This window comes from Erithacus rubecula (assembly GCF_903797595.1).
Source record: "Erithacus rubecula genome assembly, chromosome: 19".
NCBI lineage: Eukaryota > Metazoa > Chordata > Aves > Passeriformes > Muscicapidae > Erithacus > Erithacus rubecula.
The window spans coordinates 6,821,698-6,844,120 of NC_136671.1; the positions used below are offsets into that span (position 1 = coordinate 6,821,698).

At 39.5% G+C, this 22,423-nt stretch overlaps 1 protein-coding gene across 2 annotated transcripts; it reads right to left on the reverse strand.

The window, feature by feature from the left end:
- Positions 1-2,680: 2,680 nt before the first annotated feature.
- Positions 2,681-22,305, reverse strand: GOLGA3 (golgin A3). 2 transcript variants are annotated; one of them, XM_079322879.1, is made up of 24 exons: positions 22,166-22,305; positions 20,219-20,571; positions 17,908-18,066; positions 16,848-16,960; positions 15,682-16,373; positions 14,424-14,535; positions 13,653-13,959; positions 12,865-13,067; positions 12,516-12,653; positions 11,394-11,555; positions 10,343-10,711; positions 9,935-10,012; positions 8,712-8,975; positions 8,398-8,492; positions 8,030-8,246; positions 7,308-7,451; positions 6,475-6,672; positions 5,878-5,994; positions 5,540-5,679; positions 4,627-4,759; positions 4,308-4,430; positions 3,810-3,974; positions 3,440-3,600; positions 2,681-2,971 (listed from the first exon to the last, which is right to left on the reverse strand). In XM_079322879.1, the coding sequence occupies exons 2-24, from the start codon at positions 20,346-20,348 to the stop codon at positions 2,764-2,766; spliced, it is 4,428 nt and encodes a 1,475-aa protein (XP_079179005.1). In that variant the 5' UTR covers positions 20,349-20,571; positions 22,166-22,305; the 3' UTR covers positions 2,681-2,763. The 2 variants fall into 2 exon arrangements, with proteins under 2 accessions (XP_079179005.1, XP_079179004.1); XM_079322878.1 differs by having other exon boundaries at positions 17,785-18,066.
- Positions 22,306-22,423: the final 118 nt, after the last annotated feature.

Genomic DNA, 22,423 nt, shown 5'->3' on the forward strand with positions numbered 1-22,423 from the left:
ATTTGGCAGTGCTATGACAGGCAGAGGGGAGACAATTTTCATTCCTACATCTAAGTTATTTTATTGCCTAGACAGCAGAGACCTGAAGCTTTGAGCATGCTCAGCCTCAGGATGAGGCTTTTTACTAAAGCAGCAACTATTTCTCTGGGTCATTAAAAACATAGCTTTTGAGCTTCAAAAAGGCCTTGCTTTTATCAAACACTGCATGCTCCTTCTAGAAGACTTCCCAGTGACTTCTGTAACTTCACTTAGTACCTCACCAGATTTAGACCCTTAGAAGTGTCACTGTCCTTTATTTAAGTAAATGACGTGGTGTTTCTGTTTGTAGAAAAAGCACATGGTGAATATAACAGGACAATACCCAGTGTCCAGGTACTGCCAGAAGCAGTTGGGTCAATGCAGGAATCTAATCCACAACAGCTCCCTCACCTTGGAAGAGGAAACACACATCTAAGGCTACTTGATTGTGCAAGCTCAGATGTCTTCAGGAGCCAGTGAGAAACTGCAGCAAAATGCAGAATGAACACAAAAAGGAGAGCTGACATTCATAATAACTAGGAAGGTTCTAACAATTCTGAACCAGATAAAACCTTTATCCATACAACCACTGCCAAACTAACAGGTTAGAACATAATGGATTCTGAACTGTAGGCAAAGTATTTAATAAAGTGAACAGCAACATTAACGCTGCATAAGTAGTATTTTAAAACCTGGACATTTGGTAGTTTTCTTGTATTGAATACGTTATTCATTACAATTTCAATTTTTTCTTTAACAATACTGTGGTTTGGTTTTCTTTAATATACAGGCAACTTCAAGAACATGACAACAGCAAGATTAATTAGTACCATTTACTCTACAAAGTAGACTGCAGCAGTGTGCAGACATGTCTTAAGCTAGTTTGTAAAGCTTTTGACTGTGAATTGTTTGGTAAATCCTTCTGATGGGCACCTAATGCCACATCAATGCACTTCTTCCTTTACCAGTTGCAAAACCTGGACTGTCAGCATCACTTGACTTCGATCCCAATAAAATCTAAGTTAAAATCCAGCAGCTGCAGGGCATGAAATCATTCAGTATAAACATTTACAGTGCAAAGTATTCAACTGAACTGGAACTTGAAGGGGTAGTTCCGAGAAATCAGACTTTGGATAAATATAGGTGGGTCTGGGAGTTTTGTTTGGTTAATTATTTTTCACCTTACTGCTAAACAAAATGCAATATCCTTCTACCTTCTCTGCAACAACCAAACTCAAAACTAGTGACAGCCTCTTTGGAAAAATATATGAACTACTTTTTTTTTTTCCCCCAGCCTTTGAATCCAGTTGTACTTAATAGATTTTTTTTTTTTTTTTTAAACACCAAACTACACTGGATATAACTGACTTGTTTTATGTTTTAAGGACAAAAACATTCTAGTACATGAGTTGCTACTAAATCTTCCAAATACCTGAACACTGAATTTTAGAGTGAGGACAGGGCTGGTTTATCACTGCATTATGAGCCACATGGAGCAATGGGACCAAAGATGAAGGAAACTAAAGTGAGCTGCTTTAAAAATAACTTAGTCAAGGTGCTCTGCAGAGGGGCTGCCACAGTACCAACACTTCCATTCATGGTGGATATTTTGGAATAGAGGGTGCAAAAAATAGAGGAAGTGTGGGAGAAGATAAAGCTATTAAAAATAATAATTTTATAGGCATTATGTCTTTTAAAGTAAAAATAATTACATTTCTAAAAGCTCTAGCTTTAGGGGCTCATTTCCCTAAGCCATTTGTACAGTATGTCAAAGAAAAGCAAACTTAAACATAACATTAAAACAATGACAGTAACAAAACCCCTCATTGTAGCCTTAACTTACAGTATATAAGCATATTAAACCAGATATTCAAAGTCAGAAAATTATGATTTTTTTCTCATATATATATATATATATATTTTTTACACACATACTTTTTAATGGGTGTCTACTTCAAAACTTGAAATAAAAAGGTGCAAAGTATTTGTGCAGTGAAGCAAAGCTCACTACTGGCCTGTGACTGTAAGAGAAAAACATCAGCAAACATCCCAGGCAAATCTGCCAAAGATACCAACTGGTCTGCACTGCTTGTCTTTACAGTCTTGTTTCTTCTGTTATAGGTCAGAGGTCATCTTCAAAACTGGAAATGGCTTACAATAATTTCTTTTTCTTCAAATACAGATATCCATAATCTGAATTTCAAGAATAAGAGACTGTAGGAGGGACAACAGAATACTTAGCATATTCAGTTCTCAACCACTGCTAATGGCTGAACATGAGTACTTACTTTTCTCTGTAGTTTGGCTACAACCCAAGGTGGGGGAAAATACATCCTATTCCCACAAATTAAAAAAAAAAAACAAACAAGAAAACCTAGATGTTACATAATTAACAGTAATTCCTTAACAAACTCACCCAGATTGAACAATTATATACTTGAAACCAGATGCTCCTCTTGACCTCATTTTAAACCTTCATCTGAATCTCTCACTAAACCCTCAAATGAGCTAGATTCACCACTTGGCAGTACCCAACATGACGATTGTTATGGCAAGGTTTCAAACAAACCCTTAGAAAAGCACATTCTACATTTACTATTCCATCAGTTTCTCAAATCAGTGCCCTTTGCTTCTATAGGCAAAAGCACAACTCTGAACACCATTTAAAAAAATGAAATAAATAATTTTTATAAAGATTTTTTTATATACTTAAAGCAATAGGAAGAAAGACAGCTGATAAGGAGGTTATAGTGTCAAAGCTTCCTTGTCACTAACACTACAATTCTCTTTCTTTTCATCTGCAGTAGGAGTCTCCTGCTGGTCTGATGCAGCTGTAGAACTTGTAGAAGAAAGGTCCATTAACTTGCCCTCAATCTGAGTCCATGAAGACATTGACTCATGTACTGTAATGGTGTGTTCCTCCATCTGGCGCTGAAGGCTGTCCATCTCTTGCCTTTCAATGGATTGAGAACAAAAAAAAGCAAAAATTAGCAAGCAGAAAACTGACTGCTAAATGCAAGACCAAAAAATTACATTTCTGATTCTTGCTACCTACTCCAAAACTACTTAAGATATAGCTGTATGTAAAAGAAATCTACAAGAAGCTTAGGAACTTCTTAGGTCTTCTTTAAGAGCAAAACAAATACAATATACTTATTATTATGCAAAAACATTAATATGTGTTTCTAATTTTTTCTGCTGTGTACAAGTTAGGATGGACATTTTTAATTTATTATAAAGTCTTTTTTCACCATGGTAATAACCATATAAGCATGCACTTACAATGACAGAACATCCTACTGTCCTAAATATAATCCCAATAAAGAATTAATTTTACAAATCTTTTTTTCCTCATGGTGGCAGCTGGTTTCCTGAAAACATTTTTAAGATTCTTTAATATGGTTTAAAAAAAAGGCCATACTTCAATTGCCGGAGACAACTGTTCAGATTCTTTAGAGGCTCCTTGCTCACAGCTGTTGGTTTCAGCAGTTCTTCCAGCAAGGCAGCAGGCACTGGACAATCAGGGATCTTGACTGGAGTCACAGGATTGGAAGAGTTATTTTCACCTTTCAGTTCTTTCCTCTGGTTAAAGGAAAAAAAGGAGAGTCAGAAACACAATTAAGTTATTTCAATAATATAATTTTTCCCACCTAGAAAGAGTCTCACATCACACCACTGGTGCACATTTGCACTATGGAGCAGGAATCACAGGCACATCCTTGTTGGGTTATTTAAGAGCATTAGCAGAGAATTTTCCTGTATTTTACAATGTGTTCTTCCTATTTAAATACCTTCTTCATCTTGCCATGCTTCAGGTCCAACTTCAGCTGCTGGTTTTGCTGCAGCAGTGACTTCATGCTGTTCTTCAGTTCAGTCACTTTAGCCTGCAGCATAAACTTATCCTTCTGAGTCACTGACAGGTCTTCCCTCACCATTTCCAACTCAGTCTTGATGTTCTATAAATGGGAAGAGAATCAGTGTGATGTAGAGAAACAGCATAAGAATTCCAGCTAACTAATGTTCTTACAATCTTTTCAGAAGAAAAAACCAACACAAAACACTGCTTTTGAAACAAATTTGCCATGGCAGAAAATCAGAGTTTAAGTTAAAAGAAAGTCAGTAACCTATATTAATGGCATAAAGGTTGAAGAAATACAAAAGTAACAGCACAGTCAAAGTAAAAATTCAGAAAAAGTGTAAGCATGCTTTTAAAAAATAAAATTATTATTTTAACTATCCCCCTACAGCAATCAAAATTCCAATCCATCAGAATTGGCTTGATTAAATACCTGCAGGACAACTTGTATCCCTTCTAACTCCTTGTGGCTACGCTGTTCACTCATGTCCAGCTGCTGCTTAAGTGTTTCAATTTCTCTTTCTTTTCGTTCTACTTCCCACTTCAGGTCTTCCACCTGCCAGTGGAGAAAAAAAAAAATCACTGGACTTACCTACAGGTGCAATCAACCACAAAATCAAATATATATTCTTATATATAGAATGAAAACCTTAAGAAAACTTAGCAAAGCTTTATTAAATATGCTGAATTAAAGACAAAGTCATACAATGCAATAGAAATACAGATAAACACAGTAAGTGTTCACTTTTTACCTCTTGGCTTACTAATGGCTGCTCACTAAGTTTGTCATCCAGGTTTTTCTGCAGAACTTGGAGCTGAGATCTGGCTTCTGCCAGCTCTTGCTGAAACTGAGATACCTCCTGGGAATGTTTTTCATCCTCTGCCCTGCACAGCAAGATTAACAGACACAGCAGTTGCTCAATCTGTTCTTTAAAACAAGAACTTCACTGAATTAGCCAGTTAACTATAAATAACATGACCTGGAAATGCATGGAACCTGGTTAATTACAGCTTTGACTGAGGGCTTTGCCAACACAATCATAGAGCAAGAGTTAAATCAAAAAAAGATTCTACAACAGAGATGTATAAATATTAAATATTGAAAAAAAATATACTAAATTCTTGAGCAGTGGTAACAGTCCAATTACAAACAACAGATTATGCAGCAAAAAACAAACAAACAAAACCCTGCCAGCAATTTTGCTTTGTTTTTGGAGTACTAGGGCTAAGCTTTTATCAATTTTCATGTGGGTCTGAGAATTTCTTATAATTTAAGAAAAAATTTTATATCTGAGCAAACTGAATTTGAATACATTGTGGAACACAGTCAATAATCAAATCCTCTATGCAGTTCCTCAGGGATGTAAAAAGAAGAATAACAGGAGACATGCAGTGTTAATCCTTACTAGCAATGTGAAACAGTAGAAGTGTGTGGTGAAAGAGGAAAAAAAAGCAGATAGTGAAGCCTAAAAACAGTGTACCTCAGGTCTAACTGAATTATAGAGAGAGAAAAATGCAGAGTCCAAACAAGCATCTTGTGGTCAGGTTCTGCTGGGGAACATTCAACATAATCCACCCCAAAGGGGCAAACCCAAAAATCCACTGTTGCATAGCTTTTTCAGAGGATTTGTTTTAATTTCTGCTCTTTTTGAGACATGTACTTACTGCAGCTTGTCCACCTCAGCCTGCAGGGCCTGGACCAGCAGCTCTTTGGCATGGAGCTCCTTCCTGATCTCACTGAGCTCGAGCATCGCTGCCCGGTGGTGTCGCCGGTTGTGGGCTGCATCCGCCTTGGCTGCTGCTTCCTAACAGGACAAAAAGACACAGTTGTACTTTGTTTTGTCTCTGCAGCTGAATCATAAAGGGAGCTTAACACAGGACACAACAGAGAAGGCATCAACTGATCTTTAAGCCACTGGCCATCCTGACCAGGAAGCAGTATGTTACAAAACAGCCAACATACCTTTAAATCACTTTCTGAGTAAATAAAAGATAAGCATTACCTGCTTCTGAAGGTCTTTAACTTTTAACTTTTCCTTCTCTAGGGAAGCCTGTAAAGCTTGAATAAGTTGTTGCATTTGCTGATCCTCTTCCTCTTTCCGCTTTAGGACAGCCTGAACCTGTAACACATCACAAAAACAAAAGCACATTTTGTGTGTGCTCACTGGAAGCAGAGGAAATATAAACACAAGCCAATGCAGGGATTGCAGAACAACTCTCTGCTGTTCACTGATCACTCTTTCCACACAGTGCCTTCAACCTTACAAGTAGCTACTGTTAAATGGTGGTTCATTGCTTATGTCCACATTAATGTATTACTATTGGAATAAAAATTATTTATCCCAATGAATCCATATGTAATACAAATGGATTTAGTATGTTCCAACTATCTACACCTTCACTACTGCAAATATTGTAGTGCAATTTTATTTCTAAAGAAAACTCTGTTTAGTGCCAAATCCCATTTCTGCTCTCTTGTTCAACCCCCCCATTGATGCTGTTATGCAACACATGGGAAACCCAGGGCTGGAATAAATGCACCAACTTTGTATTTATGAGCCAATTCCTTTCTGAAATGACAACATCAAAAAGCCAAATACCTGCAGATTCAATTGTACCAAGTCTGCCTCTCTTTTTGCTAATGCTGTTTCGAGGATATTATTGTGCTCCCTCAAAGCAGCGTTGGACTGGCTGAGACCTGTAAGTTTTCCACGTTCATGCTCCAGTTCAAGGGCCAACTTCTTATTCATTTCTTCTAAACGTTTTATCTTCTTCCTGAAACCTCTAGATTCCTGAAGCTATAGTCAAAGAAAAAGACAAATCAAACAAACATAACCAAACAGCTTCAGGCTATCACCACAAAAAAATTGTGAGTTAAACTCATTATGCCTTTAGTTTTTCCAGAGTGGCATTTCTTATTTCTTTTTTCTTTTTAAAATGAACATTTAAAAGTAAGTTCACATTGGTATATTTTCCTGTTGAAAGACTAAAATGTTTGCTAGAAAGAAGAATCCAGGAGTACTGTTCATGTACAGATCCAGAGTAGTTGATATATATATAATTTTTTGGTGCCACTCTACAACTGAACACCATCACCTGGCCCTCAATGTCACTGGATATCCATGACTCTCAGTAGTTCCAAAAGCTAATGATTCACATATCCTCACTGTCTCATGACCAGACACAGCTGGTATCTAATACAGGAACCACTCCTCTCTCTCATCCTATTTCTCTATAGGACAATGACTCATGAAACCACAAAGAACCAGCACAAGGCAACAAAATTTGCAAGTAGCACAGACATGATTTCTCCTATCCATGATTCTGATTTTCACCACTGCTGGAATAAAATTTTGGTACCAAAATTTTTCCCCGTCTCTCAGGCACTTTTTACAGTCATTTGCACATCAACCAAGCCAATTCAAGCAATCACCTCATCCTCAAGTTCCAGCACTTTCTCTCTGTATTCTTCAAGCTCCTGGCTGGTCAGTGAAATCACTTCTTGCAACTCTTTTTCCAGCATCAACTTACTGCTGCTCACAGCTCGCAGTTCTGTCTTCAGAGCTTGAATCTTCTCCTAAAGACACAGAGGTCACACGTGATTACACCCATCTTCAGGAGTCACTTCTGCTTTGGTTAAAAAGGTTGCTTCTCTAGCAAATATGAAATTAGGTGCTAGTGTTTAATTTAAAGGTCTTGCTCAGAGCTTTCCACCTTTGCATCCAGCTACTGCTGTTGGTGTATTTGATATTTTGCTCCATTGGTTCAAGAAATTGGAGCCTCCCTCAGTAAATTAATTTTCTTATTACAGGCCTAACATATATAAATATGCTGTGGTTACTTTGAAAAACTTTTACCTGTCAAAGAGAAAAAAGCAATAAGGGCTAGAATCTTGGGAAATCTTCAGATACCAACCATTAAAAAAAATTTAAAAATCCCACCAAAAAACCAACCACCAATAAAAATTTCATCAGTAAATCTAGCCTGCCAAATCACGTCTCTCAAATATAGTTAAAGAAGTTCTCAGTGCTCAGAACTCTAACACCATGTTCTTATCTAGCTTTATTTTCCAAATATTTTCATCACTTCAGGGTCAAACAGTATTTCAAGACTTACAGCTTTGACTTCTTACAATGTCAAAGGACATCTGCATACCTGAGCAATCTGGTCATTCCCACCATCAGTAATTTGTGCCTTTAGTTTGCTCAGCTCTGCCTCAGCAGATTCCTTTGCAGTAAGAGATTCCTGCAGCTTCCGACTGAGAATGCTGACTGCATTCTCATAGGCTTTGTGTTTTGCTTTCATCTCTTTCTGAGCACTTGTCAGGTCTGACCCGAGTCGCTTCATTTTCTGTTTCTGCTCTGTAATGGCCCTGGTGTGAAAGGAAAAGAAAACACCAGGTAAAAACAAAAGCTGCTTCACAAACAGATTAATTTTTCACATGACCCAACAAAACCCATCTGAAAGCCAAATATGAAAACCAAATGCTGTAGTTCTTTTGTCTGTGCTAGAAGAAAACTTACTTTTTTGCCTCTTCTTGCATTTGCTCTACTTGTTGTTTTAATGCCTGATTTGCCTCAGCAAGAGATTCCATTTGTTCCTTATCAAACTGCAAAGACTTAACAGGAAAGAAAAGAAGAGCAATGAGTGTAGGAAGAAAATCATGTTTGTTGTGTATGTTTGATTATAAAAGAAAAATAATGAAATTTCAAAATTACTTCCATCTCTAAATATAAATTGTTCTCCAATTGTCCATACTCTCTTTCCCTTTTATTTCCTCTTTAACTCTTCCTACTGAGGCCACCACTGTTAACACCAAGTTCAAAGCCTTCCATACCTGCAGGCGTGTTTCCATATCATCTCGTTCTTTCTGCACTGACTGGAGGTGATTTTCTATTTCCACCATCTGCTGGTGAACCTGAGATACTTCCTTCTGCAGTTTTGAATGCTCAGATTCCAGTGACTGTTTTTCCACTTGGATTCTCAGCAGCTCTCGTTTTGTCTCCTTCAGTTCCGAGTCCAGCCTCTTCTTTGTAGCTTTCAGCTCACTGATGAGCTGGTCCTTGGAACTCGCATCTCTTCGATAAGCTTCCACCATGACCTTGCACACAAGAGTTTCAAGAGGATGATGTCAATTCTGTTTCAGCTTTGCAAATTTTTCACTGATTTACTAGAAAGTATTTACTGATATTGTTTTAGTTTGAGGGGGTGGGGGTGTCATACAAACCAGCACCAGTTTCTGTAAGATATTTACTCTGGTTCAAAGGCTTTTATGCAAGTTCAGATATCAAATAACAGTTTACATTAGCAGTTCATTAAATGAAACACTTCAGTGTTCTTGCAGTAAGGGATGCTCTTCTTCACATTCTTCATGGAAACTGCATCAATTATGTGCCATTTTTAAAAACCAAACTAATTGTAAAAAATTAACCATCCCATGCACACAACTAGTAACTTCTGCCATGAGAAGAGGGCTTAACTATGACTGACAGTTTAAACAGCCTTCCCAAACTTGAACATAACAAGCTAAAACAAACTTTGACATTAGGTTAATAAGCAATTAAGCAGCAAATTAATGGTGCCACCTTATAAACAAGACACATATATGTGCAATGCTAATGGCATATCCATTTCAAATTGTTGTTTCAAAACTGTGTAAATTCAGAATAAAATTTGAAGTAAAGCACTTATTTACCATCGAATTACTGAAGCAACTATGATTTTTCAAAGCTGGAAGGAAATTACAACACTTGAGGACTTCCAAGTGCTTTTCCAAAAGCAAACCTAATCAGCAAACCAAAGAGACATTTTCTACGGTGGATCATTTGGCAAACTCCCTAAAGCCATATCAAAGCATGAATTGATTGGTGGATCAGCTTTTACATTAGTTATAGATGGAAATTCAACTGTAAGTTATACAGTTTCTGTGTTTTAATGTCTGTGATACAAAAAATAGATTTAAATATCCTCATAACCTCGCCAAGAAGCACATGTCTTCAAGAAAGTAAAAAAGTGTATTCCTTGGGTTTATGTCTCTGAAATTTCTTTGCTTTTGCTCACCTTCTGCTGCAGGAACTGTTCCTTTACTTTTTGAAGCTGTTTTTTGAGGCTGGCATTTTCTTGTTGCAGATTTTCCACCTGTCAGAGGAGGAAAAAGAAAACATTGTTTTATGTGCCAAATGTCATATTATACCTGATTTCTTCAGTGAGCATATCTGTCTGATTTTTAACAGCTGCCTAATCTACCAAGGATGCCATTTCTGACTAAGCATCCCAATGGTTAGATAACAAAACATCTTATACAAAAATACATTCACCAGGTCACCACACTAGGAGTCAAATTACTGCACATGAAAAGTGCCCACAGTGCCACAGAAAAGAGCACATTACAAAATTACTTCCCAAACTGTGACCTGTACTCCAAATTACTGTGTTTTAAAACTGGTAAGATGTCACAAAGATCATTACCTGGCTTGACTTGACTGCCATTTCCTGCTTCAGCTGCTCCAAGATTTGTGATGTTACTTCTGTATCTTCTCCAAGGCGTGTTGCTCCTTCATCAAGTTGCTCTTTACTTGCTTTTGCTGCCTGAAGAGCGACTTCCAACACAATCTTCTCATTCTGCAAATACTGGATTGTGTCATCTTTAGAAGCAGCATCACTCTGGAACTCTTCTAGCCTGGCCTTCAGTTCATCATACTGTGTTTGCAGGTCATCCAGGGACTGCTCTTTGGTGTGCAGAGTCTCTTGGGTTAGAGTCAATTGCTTCATCAGGTCAAGGTGTTCTTGCTGCAAGGATTCAAGCTGCAGATCTCGCTGATGCAAAGTCAACTTGACCTGACAGGAAATATTTTAACATTAAATTAATAGGAAACAAAGGTTATCTTTCCAAAAGCACTCTAATCAAAATTAAGTATTATAATTAATATTTTAGCCTGTAGGAGAATATACCAGAAGGTGGAAGTATTTTTTATCTTTACTTCTATTTGCTCTGCCTTGAGCAGCAGCTCTTAGCTTACAGGCTAAGCAATGACCAGAACAACTAAACTGAAATGTTCATAATATTCAAGTATCCAAAAGTTTTACTTGAAAAATGTGTCCACAGTAAATTCAGCATTATATCATTACATGAAATATAGTACTGAGCTATCATATACTCAGGTCACTGCAGCCCTTGACATCTGCCTGCATAAGGTTACAAGGCAAAGCAAGGCTCTGAAAGTGTAAATGTATGTAATGATATCTTGGCTAACAACTTTGAACATGAATCTATGGTTCTTGTCTATACTTACAAAATATTTAATTCACTAAAAAAACCCCAGCATCTGGCAAGACAGTAGTTATGAAATTTTTAAAAAGTATTATTACTGACATGGTTGAGAAAAAGGCCTTTTCACCTGGAACAGAATGACTTTATTACACACTTCATTTTTGCAGCAATCTTTCAGGTTACTATTGCTTTTTCTGCCAAACAAGTATTCCCTTGGAATTCCTGAGAAGTTGATTAGCAACAGTCTACCTGTTCCAATTCCTGCTCCAATGTTGCTGCAGAATCAGCCATTTTCTGAAGCTGTTCTTTCTCATCCTCAAACTCCTCTAGTTTTCTCTGCAAGTCTTCTTCCACCATGGTTTTAGCCTCCTGGATCTGCATGAAGGCAGCTTCTTGATCTAACATGTCAGCCTGCACAGAAAAAGCATGGAATCAACTTCTACAGTTTCAATGGAGGGGAAGGAGAGGGGAAAAAAAAATAGTAAAAGAGAAAAGTAAATTATCAAGAAAATTTGTATAGGAAAAACACAAAAATAATTCTGATGTCTGCCTTACACACCTGTATGCCTCCACTGAAGTCACTCATTCCTATACTTAAAGCACCTTAGAATAATAGTGAATGTCTAGCTTACTTGTAACAATCTGAATTCCTATTAAGTAACACCTTGTCCTTTCTCAGTTGATGATCAAGGCATGAAAACAAAGAATCTTTATTAAAATTAGGCTGTTTGGGGAAATTCTAAACCAAAAGGCATTCCTTGGATGCTGTAGCTACTCAGGAAACAGTCCTGTCATTTACACAAGCTGTCTGCAGTAACACTGCAAATGGGGTGCCTTCACTAATTTGCTGCTTTACACTCCTTTGAGACTCAGAAGAAGGAATGCTACTGAAAAATCAGGGGAATTTGAGGTTCTAAGAGCTTTGGAAGTGACCTTACTGCACTTCAGATTTTACACAACTTTTCTTACTGGAGGGAAGGAAGGACAAGCCTGATTACTGAGCACTTTCACACACTTAAAAAAAGCACATTACCGATTTAGATTAACTTCCAATTAAGTTTCCTCTTGAACAAGTTCATGGATGGGCAAAGGACAACATTTACATTTACCTTCAAAGTTTAATTAAAAACAAATACCAGAACTGAAAATGCAAATATCACCTTTGAATAGGAAATATATGGCCTTGTTCCCTCCTATTGCTCATAATGCCACACATTTATTTGTTCTGAAATATTTACTACTTTTATAATGCAGGATTTTAACCAATTCTTAAGAATCCTACGTTACTTTATCAGAATACCCTTGATTTTGCAAAACATAAATATACAACCTGGATAGAACATAACTCACAAAAGCCATCTACAACCATACCTCAATATTTTGTAGTTGTGCTGCAATACGTTCTTTTTCTTTAATGGACCTGTGCTGGGTTTCAGTCAGCTGCTGAGACAGGGCCACATTCTCTAGTTTGAGATGTTCCAACATCCCTGCTTGAGTCATTTGCCCAGCCTAAAGGAAGGAAAAAAATTACAGATAAATACCAACATAATTTCAAAAAAAAAAAAAATTGAAACTGTGTGTTTCTGCCTTATTTCAGCTACTTTCATGGTACTGGTGCAGTGAGGCCATTGTAGAAGGCCACTAGGATGTCCTGTGGATAAAACTGACAAAAAAAAAAAAAGAGATTTTCAGTTCTCCCATATGCAATAAATCACAATACCTGTATATTGGCCATCTCACTCTGCAGCCTGACACGGGCCTCCTGTGCCAGGACCAGCTGCTGCTGGTACCACTGCCTCACATTTTGGAGAGATGTGATTTCTGTTTCAGATGCCTTCAGCCTGTTGGTCAGTGTGGTCCGTTCCAGCTGCACCTTCTGAAGCTGGGTCTGCAAGGAAGCCAACTGCTGTCGCAGGTCATGAACTAGAAAAACAAAAACAAAGGACTTGGACTAACACACCTCATTGTGCTATTTTTATGCACACTTTTTCAAGGATTATTCCTACGTTCATACTTTTGTCTATTTTTCCTCTGTTGTTGAACAAAAGCATATATGCCTAATTATATCAAGATTGGCTTTTCCTGTCAAAGTGCTAGAATCCAAAGTACCAGGTCATAAGCAGAATAAAATTAAACTAAATTAATCACTTCTGTAAGCATCTACAGCTCCTTAGAGGCAGAAAATATGAACTAACTAAACATCAGGAAGTAGGTGTCCTGGCACATACAGTCATCATTACAAATCACCATTTGTACAATTTTCCAAAAAACCAACTAGGCACTGTCTGGACTAAATATTTATGCCTCTCCAGGCTGGCAGTGGCAGCTTGCAAACTGTGACACTTCTGTGACAGAAAATCAAAACCAAACATCTTAAAATTCAGACAATTTTATTAGTATGATACCAAATAAACACAAGATGGAATTTCTTCTTCCTTCAGAATCAAGTTGAAATAAAATGATTTCTGGAACAACTGATTTTAAAGACTGACATTTACATTATCCCACCTGTACTGTCTCTGGTGAGAACATTTTTTTGCATATCTTCAACCTTCTGCAGGAGTCTCTGGTACTGCTCCTCTGCTAACTGCAAATCATTGTTTGAAGAAGCCAAACTGGCATTCTTTGCTTCCAAGGCATTTTGCAGGTCAGCCATTGCTCGTTCCAGATCCCAACAAGACTGCTTTAATGTGGCCACTTCTGAGCTCAGGGATTCCTGCTTCTGCTGGCTGTTTTGGCTGTGCTCCATCTGTGCCTGAAGCTTCATGTTCAAAGCTGCAAGTTGGGCTTGTAGCTCAGTCTTCTCTTTGAGAGCCTGAATGTGTCCAGAAAATCAAAATACAGGAGTCTCATGAGAAAATATAAAAAGATGCCCAGCAAAAGGCTTTGATAAGGCAAAGACCACTTGCTCATAAAAAATTCTTTTTAAAGCAGCACTTCACCTATTGGGTATTTCAAACAGTCAAAGAAAACAGAAGAAAGGACATACAGAGCATTGTATGTCAGGAACCACATCAGGATTTTTTATAAAACACACATTTCCACACTTTAAGGAAGAACAATTTCTATTTGAAGTGCTATACCATCAATTACAACAACGAGAAAATACTTTTAAAGACATTGCTTGCACTGCTCCAGATTTATTCTCCATTTTAATTTGACTTTAAAAAAATAGAGAAACCTCATTTTTTTCCTTTTTTTTTTTTTTTAAGAAATCTTTGGAGACTTACAAATATTATTTTGATTTGCTGAATACAGAATTCCAAATTCATTTTCTACCTGATTAGCTTCTAGTGAGAGTGCTTCTAGTTGCCCTTCAAGTCTCATCTTCTCCTTCATGACCTGCAACATCTCGTCATGAGTTCCTGCGACAGAGCTTTCCATAGAAACACTGGAGACAGAGAGAGCACAAGCACAGTCACAGGGTTAAAATACAACACTCATCTAGTTGAAGAAAAGTGACTCTGAAATTAAGAGATACTCAGACTCTCTATGGTTTAGATTGTAGAACCTTTTTTCTGGCTTTATGATAGATCCAGTACGCACTGTAACAACCTCTGTTAAAAAGAGAAAGAAATTATATTAATGCTAAGGTTTTATGCTTTAGTTTCCTGTACTTGCAGCAACTAGAATCTAGTGTGGCACCACATATTTGTTATTTTTTATGTGAAGTAATCACTTGTAAAGGTAAGTAAAGAAGTAAAAGGACATGATGGGACCACAAAACCTCCAAAATTATTCTTGGAACTGTTTCCTTTAATGTGCCTGAGAAATACCAACAGCTGCTGCAAAAGAAGGAAGAACAACGGATTCCTTATACTGATTCCTTGCTGTACAGCCAAGGCACCTGGAGAAAAAGATCTTCTCTCATTACCATAAGAAATAAATCTAAGGCAGAATAATCATCAACAACTGATTGTACACCTCAACATCTCTGGGCATGATGTTTTATTCCAACAAAGCAGGAGGGGAGGTAATTTCAAAAAAACATGCATCTGCAGACAACTGATAAAAAGCACACATTGTTAAGGGCTTTGCCAAGTCATGCACTTGCTTTCTGAATCAGTTTAATACCTGTCATATACACATAAGCTTGGGAGACTAAATCTCATTCTCAAAGGGCTGAGGAGGATATCTAGGACAAGACTGTTGGCATTTCTTAACTATGTGAGGTCTGAAAGGTACCTGCATGGACTAGGAAAAGGACAATACTAAATATCATTGAGACAATCAAGTCTACACTTACAGACTTTATAGACCAAGTCTCATGAGTGATTCACTGAATGAAGTCTTTCTATACAGACAGAAACAACTGCTTGCAGTACATTTAACACAGCCTGTGGCAAAAATATCCTTCTCTAAAGATATACTCAGTAAATAGGTACTCAAGTGATCTCACAGATTCTTTTAGAATTTGTAAGCTCCTACCAAACTCAATTACAGTGTAAGTTAAAACTGGATCTAAAGTTAGTAGGAGGGAAAAGTAACAGGCTGCCTATTCCAAGAAAATACAATTAACCAACAACAGATCTCTTACCTGCTGGAAATACTGTCTCTCCTGCTCCGTACCTCTCCATTAACTTCTTGCTCTTGGGCCTGATGCTCCACCGCCGCAGCCTGCAGCACCTCGCTGATGGAAGGAAATTGCCCCATTGCTTCAGGATGTATCTTCTGGCCATTTATTGTATATGGAGTATCCTGCTTGCCTTCTGCATTCAGTGAACTGCCATACAGGCCTTTCCCTGACACACTGCTGTAGGTAGAGCTGTCGCTCTCATTTCCATCCAGCCTCATCCCCACTTCGCTCCCGTCAATCTCTGAAATGCTGTCTCCTGCCAAGGAGGAACTCTCTGCTCTATCATCCATGTCAGAGGGCAGACTGATCTCAGAAACAACTGATGTTGGACCACTTCTGCTTTGCATCACAGCCCCCCCAGACAAGTCAGTAGCCACAGGATTCGCAGCAGCATTTTGAGCATCTGAATCTTCAGTTCTGTAATCAGCCAAGGACCGGATCTTGCTGGCCTTAGATTTTGAGCTTCTCCTTCCTTTTGAGGATGCTGGAAGTCCCAAGCTGCCCAGCTTTGGCCCCCTGGGAACGCTGGTCCGCAAAAAGGAGTATTCTTTTGTCATTGCTACAGTGCTGGCTCTTGGCAGGATTTCTGGATTTAACATCAGCTCAGGATCCAGGGTGCTGGAGGGACGGGTTTTGGACGTAGACTGACTCGACTAAAAGAAGCAAAGAGGCAACAATAAATTCCAGAATGTTAACTTCAAAACAGCATCCAACACTTATTTTGCTGTTACAGCAAAATAAGATATAAAGCTCTACACTTTTACACTGATATTAAACATACATCCTTTCATAAACAAGGTATATTGTATCAGCAATCAACCCTACCAAGCTTCAGTATATAGAAAATGTTAATGTGAGACTCCAAAAGGTAACTGAAAAATATAGGCAAAATTGAATATTTAGGTTACTTTAAGTTTGGTGTGTGTTTTTTCCTCCCCTATTTTAAGCAGCACAGAATGGTACATTACTAATGAGGTCACAGAACCAAATTTTGCCTGTTCAAAAGAAAAAATGCTTTCTCCCATTTGAGAAAACGATGGAACATTTTCATTCAGGACACAGACATGATAAAGTTTTCAAGCTTCTCTACAAAACACAATCAGGAAGCTGTGGTGTGTGGTACTCACTCTTTCTTGGTGTCTCTTCACTCGGTATTGTTTGAGCTGTTCTTCCAGACGCCTTCTTGCCTGAAGTCTGATTTGTTCTTCATTTTCCAATGGCAATGAAGACTTCACTGAGCCTGTAAGGGAAAGGCATCTTCACAGTCAAACAGAAAATTCCAAAACAGGCAAAAGGCATGCAAAAGGTAAAAGCCCCTTCTATCATGAGCAACATGCTTCATGCTTAAGCAAGGAATAAAAGGAAAGCCCACTGACATGCACCTTGAATGACTCTCTTCAAATACACCCTTGTGTAAGCACTGGTAAAGCCTGTGGACTTCCACTGCTCAGTTTGCAAATGTTATAGCTCCTCCACAGATACATGACAAGAGATTACAGCAAGAAAAAATTGCTACCACTTAATCTCACCTGTTCTGCATTTCTGACAGTATAAAATTGTAAAACCAATCAAGACCTACACAGTCCATTCATTCCCTACACGTAATGGAAAATTCTTCCCTAGTTACGTTTTCTTACCTTTTATTAACTCACATTAAACTTATCCTATAGTAAGACTTTTAGACACATAAAGGCTTTCCCCTCTCCCCCTTTTATTGCTCTTCTTTTTTTTTCTTAGCTTAAAATCTCCTCATTCTGCTGTTCTTTTTTTTTTAATGTCACCTGTTACTCCTAATAATCAAGAAGATTAGAATAGCTTCAGCCCAAGAAAGCGAGAATTCCCCTCCAGCGAAGAGCCAGTTTTAAATGGTAAGGCACATGCCTTAGCTGCAGCAGAGGGTGGTTTACTGAAAGAAAATTAATTGTAGTTCTAAGTAAATGTTTACTGCAAAAATGAAGTTTAGTTCAAGCTTAAATGATGTTACAGGAGTCCAGAGCCAGGCTCAGAGTAAAAAGCTTTATGCAGCAAAAGAAAGCAGGGGCACCACCATAAACAGATGCTTACACAATTCAGTTTCTTGCATGGGAAGACTTAGTTTGAGAGACTGCAAAGCTTCTTTTCTAAGAGCTATGCCCTCAGCACTAGTTCCCTGAGACTTCCTTAGGCTGTCATGGAAACCAGTCACACCTGGGGATGACTCTTCACCCTGCTCACTGCTGGTGGGATCAAAAGACACAGGAGAGTCGGGGCAGAGCGACTCTGGCCCATTCTGGCAGGCATCCACTTTGCTGTTTATCTCCACACTTCCCTCTTCATTTGGCACTTCATTGATGTTATTACTGGTAGCTGGAAAAGAAAGTTTTACTGAGCTACACTTCAAGCCACCTCATTGATCTTCATGGCTCCACCCAAATACAATGCCAGCACTACTGCCTTTCCATTGTATGAATATGGAAACTGCTACTGACAGCAACTGGCAGGACAAATTTCATAGAGGATTTTTGAGCCTTTACTTTAAAAGACCAGAACAAGTACTTTTCATTTTCTTTACTATGTTGTCCTCAAGCAGGATCTTAAAAGTCATCATATAAAATATTTTCAAAACTTCACAGAGGTTTTTAAAACCCTGTAAGGTTTAGAAGTATAAAACATCAAGTGTAAGGGACTCAGAGGGGCAGTCTACTACAAATAAGCCTCAGCAGCTGCAGGCCTGTGCTGAATGATTCAGCTCTTTGATGTGCAGCTGGGCACTGGGGAGACAGCATCCACCATCCCCCTTCCCAGCCTGGCCCAAACAGTTTCTCAATTTTAAACAGAGTTTACACTTTTTCAAATAGGGTATCTTCATTTAGCTTTAATCACTTCTTTGATTTATATCATCCTGTCATCACAAAAACAGTTGCAGGCATGATGGAAGGGGTGGGTACAACAAGCATGTAAAGGAAGACAGAGATAAAGACAGCTTTTTAATGACTAACATTTTAAAACTAGAATATTGGCAAAACCAAATTTAAAATAGGTGTCAATGCTAACAATAGCCACAAGAAGCCAAAAATAAAATAGCTCATATATCCAGAAATATTGATTCTGCCCATCTCAGAAAGCACCAGGTTTATACTTTATTCACACTCTTTTCTTCACAACAGTGAGTGGTATACATACACCAAAGGGATGCTGGAGAAAAAATCTGGAGGAATGATTTCCAGGCAACTTCCCGCAGCCAGGAGACACTCAGAATCTAAACACCCCTTCAACTAAAGTAATTTAAAGGCAGTAGTGTCAATACAGCTGCAGTGTTTTTAGAACAATGGGCAAGGAGATGCAATTAGAATAAAAGCAGCAGAAAAACAAACTGTCTATTTGTAAGCCACAATTCAACTGTCCAACACAGGAGATGACAGGAACGTGTGATCTCCATCATAAAAGATGAATGAATCCCCTACCAGCACTCTGCCACTCTGAAAATGGGCAGTGTAAGAAAAGCAAATAAAGTGTCAGGGCCTGCTCTCTGCTGCCTGTGACAAGGTGACAAACCTGTGGTACCAGAAGGCCCCAACCTAATCACGTCACTCCTTTCACACAAGGAACCACTGTGTTTTTGTGTATCTACACAGCCACAATGTACACACCTCTCCACCCAGCCACACCCTCGTACACCAACATATCCTCACACTCCTGCCAGGGAAACAGAGACAATTCAGTGCAGACAAAATACTTTGACAATGAAAGCAGGTAAATACTGGAATGGGCAGGGAGGCTGCTGAACCTCCCTCTACAGACACTTCCAGAATTCAACAGGATAAGGCCCTGAGCAACCTGATCTTGCTCCAGAACTAGCTGTGCTCAGTGCAGCAGGTTGGACCAGATAACCCACACAGCTCCCTTCCAATTCATGTTTGATTCTATAATCTCCTCAGATAGTGGACTCTAAATAGTTTCTCGTGTTTACTGCATGATTATTTTATTACAGAGCTTGTCTACGTATAAAAGTTACTTTGAGATAAATTGGAGAGTACGTGTCAGCATCTCTCTTTCATTAAGGGAAGCAGAGCCAGACATTTTGGGTTTTTCCCAAGTGATTTAATTTATAAGGAAGATTTCTTCTGCCAGAATAAAGTACTCCAGTCCATGCTTTCTCTGGAACAGCCATTTCAGAACTGATCCTTCTAGAGAGTTTCAGGTGTACACTCTTGGAAACATTATCTGAAGACAGACTAACACCCTGAACAACAAATACTCACCTGACAGTTGATAGTATTTAAGTTAATTGTTTGGTTTTGCTTCCAAAAGAACAAGTTCTACAGTTTAAAAAAAAAACAAAAAAACCCCAACAGTTTTGCATACAAACAGAGCTATAGACTTCACCAAATTTGCTTAAAACTGCTGTACAAGAAAATACCAACCTCAAGGAAAATCTGCCCCTGAACAATAACACATATTATTATATAAAAGCCTGGGTAAGACTTGGAAATTATTTGGTGCATATTAAATAACTTACTGTTAATATCATCTGTAGGAACTAGCTGTGACTTGGTTTTACAATCCAAAAGTTCTTCAGAGCTGCTGGGAGCCCCAATACTGCTTCTGCTCTCCAAGTGAACATCCTGCTGGACAGATGAGGAGTCCATGGTAAAAATGGTCCAGATCCCTGGAAAGTTCTTGTTCTGAACAATTTGCCACCAAGTGAACTACCAAGTTCTGTTTCTCTCCATCAGCAAGAACAGCATCAAGATGTCACACAGGAGCACAGTTCTGAGCTGTAGAGCTGCTGGTGTGCAGCAGGCAGCTGCTAACTCCACATCATAGGAACAGCTCACAGCCAAAGTCGTAATCACCAAGGAGCTGCATCCTCTAGAAACAAAATGCAATGAATTTACATTTACTAGAGCTCTGAAAATACGAGTTAAAAATAAAGTAGTGCCCACAGACAGCACCAGGACATGCAGTAACAACAGAGACAATGAAATACAACCAAGCATCCAGATTTGGGAATAAAAAGTGATCTCTTTATGCTCACTATTTTAGTAGCACATATACACTGCAGAGTGATGCAACAGATAATATTTAGCAAGACAGCTGATTTAAAATCAGTGTTTCCTTTAATGGAGAGATCTCTTTGGCCTCTGCTTTAAGAATAAGACCAGTATCTGAGTAGCATTCTCCTCTGTAAATTACAGTATATACATGGAAACATGCCATATATTTCATTTAAAGGAATGAGTTTCAATACCTTTTGTTAAAATGAAGTAAGGAATTCAGATTTACTTTTTAAAAAATTTAATTACATCATTACTGTTTACTTGTCTGCAAAATAACAAGTATGAATCACTGTACAGACTCTGAACTACTCATTGCAGCACAAGCTGGCAGTCAGAACATAGCCTGGGCTGCAGCTCAACATTTTCCTTCTCCTATGCCAGCCAAGAAAAGAATTTCCAAACACAGTTTATGGAATTTGCATATGATTCTTCAGGTATTCAGATCTAACCTCGGGGGTGGGGTGGGGGGATGTTGGAGAATGTCAGATCAGGAATATTTTGACTGCATTTTTTACATGAACACAAACATTTTGAGCAACATTCCTTCCATATCTCCAGAGAGCACTTGTGTAATTGCTACTGTGCCACACTGCCCTGGTCACCCTGCAACACCAGCATCACCTCCAAAATGTTTCTGAAGCAGCAAACAGCTCAGGGCACACAGGAAAACACAAAACACAGTTATCTAGGTGACCCTTACAGAGGAGAGCTGTGAAGGAACCTGCAGCACCATTCTAAACGGGAAACTTCACCAAACAAAAAAATTAATACCTTCACTGTGATTTGTTACTGATTTTTAAAGATTTTCAGTATAACAAAGCTTTCAATAAGACTCCTAGAACTGCCACTGTACAGCAAATAGACGCTACAGGACAGATTACCAAGAGGAATTACAGACAAAGAAAAGCAAGATTTTGGCTCCTTACACCTTGTCAAAATCCAGCCAACACGAGATGGTTTGTTGTCCTTGCCATACAACACGTATAAATGATCAAGGTGATGAAGAATGGCTTTATCATGCCCAATATCAAACAGTAGAGTATTTCGGCCTCAGAGTCCTTTCGTATCCCCGTGTTGCGCAGACACACACACACACAGAGAAACGCAGGCACGCCACGCGAACACAGCAATAACCCCACAGCCAAACAGCTGTACAACAGTCACCGATTTGGATTAAAGCACGAACAATCAGGACGACAATGGGTGCCGGTCACAGACCGGAGAGGCACCGGCAGACGCGGCCGCGGGGTCCCCGGGCCGGGCACGTCCCCGGGCGCCGGCAGAGGCAGCGGGAGGCCGGGCCGGGCCGGGCCGGGCCGGGCGGTTCCCCACTCCCCGGCCTGAAGCGGTCCCCGGTGCCCCCCAGCCTCCCCCGCCGCCCCCATCCCGACCAGCCCCCCGCAGACCTGGGGCCGCCCGCCCGGCGCCGCTCCGGCTCCGGCTCCTGCCCGAGACGTGGCGCTGCCTGCGCCGGGAAGGGGCGGGCGGGGCGGTGCAGCGCGGTTCTCCCTCCGCCGCCGGCCGGGCGCTGCCGCCGCTGCCGAGCTCGGGCCCGCGGGGGCCCCGCGGTCCTGCCGGCCCCGCGCCGCCGTCCGCGGCCCCGCGGGCACAGCCGCGGCCGAGCCCGGGCGCTCCGAGGCGGCGGCGGGGCCGCGGGGCCCGAG